General features: G+C 45.7%; 1 protein-coding gene across 1 annotated transcript in view; it reads left to right on the top strand.

Annotated features, from left to right (window-relative positions):
* Positions 1–4,945, top strand: part of LOC103606439 (canalicular multispecific organic anion transporter 1-like) — a gene marked incomplete at its 5' end in the record, with an annotated part of 43,035 nt that overhangs the window by 16,658 nt on the left and 21,432 nt on the right. The window contains 2 exons of the mRNA XM_008591032.1: positions 248–415; positions 3,143–3,323. Coding sequence (XP_008589254.1) covers positions 248–415; positions 3,143–3,323 — 349 coding nt within the window. The remainder of the gene's footprint in view (positions 1–247; positions 416–3,142; positions 3,324–4,945) is intronic.

Here is a 4,945-nt window from a genome sequence, read left to right on the forward strand (position 1 = left end):
GGTCTGTATGTGGGATCCGAACCCTCAGCGGGAGAGCCGCCACACTCCCAAGCGGCGCACTGTAGCAGTGCGCCACCGGGCCGGCCCGGAACTTGTAAGATTTTTAAGTCTTGATACCTTATTGAGGCCAATTTCTTCCCTTTATTTATTTATTTAATTTTATTTATTTATTTAATTCTTTCTTTATTTGACACTGTGAAGGTAGGACTAGGAAGTAGTGCTTCATAGAAATTATTTTCTTCTTCAGGGTATAAATCTCAGTGGGGGTCAGAAGCAGAGGATCAGCCTGGCCAGAGCTGTCTATCAAAATTCAGACATCTATATTCTAGATGACCCCTTGTCTGCAGTGGATGCTCATGTGGGAAAACACATTTTCAATAAGGTCTTGGGCCCAAGTGGCCTGTTGAGAGGCAAGGTAAGAAATCGTTTGAAATGATGAAAATATAAGGGCGGGGGTAAGGGGGACCACACACATCTCCTGGGACAGCTGTTATCCTAAAGCAGATTGTATTTATCTGTCCCCTGGGCTCCAGAGGAGATGTATGTCAGACTGGTGTCATTGGAGATTCCCACATGAAGGCTCCCATTGTGAGGTCATGACTTATGCTGCAACTGGATAATTTGACACTTGTTCTGTGGCTCTGACATTGAGCCTGTTAGGATGATTCATTATGATAAAAAGTACCTTTGGTTCTGTGGTCGTAATAAATATATTTGATCTTTGTCCCCAGTTCCCAGTGCAGAGCTCCTAAAACCCTTGGAATTTCCTGAGTGATAGGAATGTCTTATCCATAGCGAGCCCCTTTTGATCACACTTGAGTTTACGCTAATGAGATGACTTAGGGTAGAGCCCCAAGATAGCCTCAGTATGGGGCTGATCACCAGAAAGATCAAATGACAGAGGGTAGGAACTTTCAGCCCTACTCACTGACTCCAGGTAGGGAAGTGGGGGGGCTGGAGATTGGGTTATAAAAATTCTTGAATGAGGGCCGGCCCGGTGGTGCACTGGATAGTGCGCCGCTTGGGAAGCACGGTGGCGCTCCCGCCCGAGGGTTCGGATCCCACATGTGGACCGGTGCTCGCTCACTGGCTGAGCGAGGCACGGGAACAACACTGAGGGTTGCGATCCGTTGCCAGACACGGAAAAAGACAAAAAGACAAAAAAAAAAAAAAAAAAATTCTTGAATGAGTTTAGAGACTTCCAGGTTAGTGAACACGGTTCTGGGAGGGTGGTGTGGACGGAGAGGGCACCAAGTTTTCACCCCCTATCTCCACCCCATAGTTTGCCCTGTGCATTTCTTCCATTGGCTATTCCTGAGTAGTATCCTTTATAATAAACTGATAAGCATAACTAAAGTGTTTTCCTGAGATTGGTGATCCATTCTAGCAAATTATGGAACCTGAAGACAGAACACCCAATTTATAGTCAGTTGGTCAGAAATATGGTGGCCTTGTTACTGGCATCTGAATAGGGGGCAGTCTCATGGGACTGAGTCCTAACACTGTGGGGTCTGTGCTAACTCCAGGTAATTAGTGTAAGAATTGAATTGAATTGTTGAACCCTCAAGTGGTGTGAGAGAATTGGTTGGTGTCAGAAAACAGCCCAGAGGACCCATCCTTGCTGGTGGGATACAGGTTATCCTGCAGGTATTAGAGCTCTAAGAAAGCACTTTCCCTGGAAGACTTGCAGGGTATGAGAAAGCTATGCCTGCACTCAACCTGAACATAGAGATGATACCGACACTTATTGAGTATTCAGTGTCCTGGGCCTGTGCTAAGCATGTTAACTGCATGGTCTCATTTGATTCTTACAATGCCCCTGTCAGATAGTCCAAGTAAAGTGGCCAGAGCAAGACACTAGAGCTGGTCACAGGTGGAGACTAGGCTTTTCTTATCATGTGCAAGTTGGCACATTTGTCCTGACACAGTGAGATGAATTGGAAAAGGAGGTGAGAGAGCCTCCTGTCAATAGCAGTGTTTCCTTTAGCAGTGGACAGTGAGACTCCAGGTGTATTTGGCCTGTTCCCTTCAAGATTTCTTGAATGGTGCTCATTAGAGGAAGGTGGAGTTGTTGAGACCCTGGCTGCTATTGCACTGAGGCCCTTTGCTTCTGTTTTTCATCAATAGGACAGTAGGAACTCACTCCCCCTCCTATTCCTGGTCCTGTCTTCCATCCTTAACGCCTTCTTGGTTTTATTCAGTCATAAATAAATACCCGTCCTGTGCCAACTTTGTTACAAAGGCTAGGCATGCATAGACGGAAAGCTGTGGTCCTCTCTCAATAACTTAAAATCTAATGGGAAGACACACAAAAGCAAACAATAATATTATAATACAAGAGTTGTTTTGATGGTAATCTGTACAAACTATAGTGGAAATACTGGAGAAATACTCAAGTCTTCATGGGGACTCAGGTAAAGCACCACAGAGCTGGCTGTGAGATGAGACTTAAGGGATGAGCTTCCCCTCAATGTTACAGAGGAGAGGGACCTAATCTCTGTGGGCTGTGAAGTAGAGAGCAGGGGCCGTGGGCTTAGGTTTTCTCTTCCACAGCCCATCTCAACCCCATTCCCTCTAACTAAACCTCAGCATAAGTGTTTGTCTTTCTTTGAGTGGAGTTATTATCTCAATAGTTGATAGACGGGAGTGTAAGGGATGCCAAGTCTTCAACACCAGGGAGGGCCTGGACTATAAAGATAAAGTTTTCTGCCGTCCAGTGTCTCTAACATGCTGAAAAATGTGAGCGGTTCTTGTTAGTTCAGTTGGTTACCTGGTAAGTGAAAGGGGCAGTTTGTCAGCTATTTAGTTAGTTTTGGATGCATCAGTTATACTGATACTCACTGACATTCCTAAGCACAACCTTTGGCTACGTGGGAACGTGCAGGAGAATGTGTGTAGAGCAAACCTCATTGTTACTACAGAAAAATAACTGAGCAGATCCATGATGACAGGAGTCTCATTTCACACATGGGGTCAAGTCTTAAGAAGAAGTGAAAGAAAGATGAAGTAAAATAGGCTGAGTGGTCAGGGCTCAATTTTGAAGCAAAGGCCCAGAGTGAATGGACGTGGTTCCCCTTTCAGAGTCAGCCAGAGAAGATGGTGGACATAAGGTGGTCAACACAACTGAATGTTGTCTTTGCAGACTCGACTCTTGGTTACACATAGCCTTCACTTCCTTCCCGAAGTGGATGAGATTGTGGTTCTGGGGAACGGCACCGTCTTGGAGAAAGGATCCTACAGCACTCTGATGGCCAAGAAAGGAGTGTTTGCCAAGAACCTGAAAACTTTCATAAAACGTACGGGTCCTGAAGGGGAGGCCACAGGTATGTAAGGAAGATGGAAACAGGATAGAACATCGGGCAGGGGTGGGAATAGTAAACTGGTACCTACGTCCTGAACTGTTCAATGTCCAATGAACTAGATCTAGAAGTGAATTACACAGAGATTCAAACTCTGCTCTTTCTGTGTTCTGTGTCTCTGTAAGGAACACAGAAATTGAACCTCTGTGCCATGGCCAAGTTGGTGGCTCACCCTTGTCATTGGGTCTCTAACATACAATCATGGGACACTCTTGAGAAGGGTACGACTGAAGGTATGGATGAGTAACCCTTGTGGAAGGAACACCAATGACACAAGGGGCCCTCTTTTGGTCATGCCATGCTCCTATTGATTCAAGTCACACATCCCACCCCAAGTACACCAAATCCATTAAAACCAGTCGCTGGATGGCTTCATAGCCTGGCACTAAGAGTATGCTGCTAAATTCTTGGTAAGCCCTAACAAAGGGATCTTGATTAATACACCAAAATCCACAGGGTGTTTGAACCATCAAAAATTACATCACTAGCCAGTTTCATAGTATACCATTGGAACAGCCCCCAATATCACCAACACCGGATTCATGGATTAACTCCAGTCAGCAACAGGAGCCCTGTTTACTGTGCCCCTTCCCAAGCATCTGCCAGCAGTAGTTCTGTGCATTGTCCTGGTTATGAGCTTCAGGTAGTGATCACCAGCAAGAGATCAGGACTGAGAAAACAAGATCTACAGGATGCAGGGGCATTCCAGAAATCAGTCAGATGAGGCAGAAGCTACAGCACTTACAAGTGGGAGCATTTTCTGACTGTGATGTCAGGACATGTGATTATTTAAAACCATTTTGGGGAGCAGAAGATTCTGGGGAAAAATAATCTAAACCAGGAAGTCTGTAAACATTGGAAGAACAGGGTAGGAACTAAGAACAGGATGGTGTGGGTGACAGGGACCAGAAGCTAGGCCAGGAGAGTGGGGCAAGAGTGCCAGGAACCAGCAGAATACAAGTTGGAGCTTTTCATCAGCCTTTATGTGCTCCAGGCACTGGCCTGGATAAAACTAAAAGCACCTGCCTGGAGTGGGAGATGAAGGTCCCAACCTGATCCCTAGGTTATTGCTGGCAACCATGTCACCATGACCTGGGCAGTTTCCCTATGCTGATTCTAAACACTTTTTTCTGATTTGCTAGAATCTGAGATTCTGGTTTCTGTTATAAACCTCCATGGATAGGTGGCCCACATGACGAATCCTTTTATGTATAAAAGACAGTTTGCAAAATAGCCCTGTAAGCCCTTGTTCTGGTAAACATAGAGAGGCTATTTCTGAGCAGTTCTGTAAGTCTTAGAGCCTAGCATACTGTTATATTGGTTATGGGACTTAGGACTTAGTGGAATGAAGTGAAGGGAAGGAGGGCAAGATGAGCTGCATCAACATTGGCTGCATTGGGCCAACCCTGTGGCTCACTCGGAGAGTGCGGCGCTGGGAGTGCAGCGACACTCCCGCCGCGGGTTCAGATCCTATATAGGAATGACCGGTGCGCTCACTGGCTGAGTGCAGTGCAGGTGACACCACACCAAGGTTTGCGATCCCCTTACCAGTCACAAAAAAGACAAAAAAAAAAAAAAAAAAAAAT

Source organism: Galeopterus variegatus, unplaced genomic scaffold, assembly GCF_000696425.1.
Source record: "Galeopterus variegatus unplaced genomic scaffold, G_variegatus-3.0.2 Scaffold6586, whole genome shotgun sequence".
In the NCBI taxonomy this organism is placed as follows: Eukaryota; Metazoa; Chordata; class Mammalia; order Dermoptera; family Cynocephalidae; genus Galeopterus; species Galeopterus variegatus.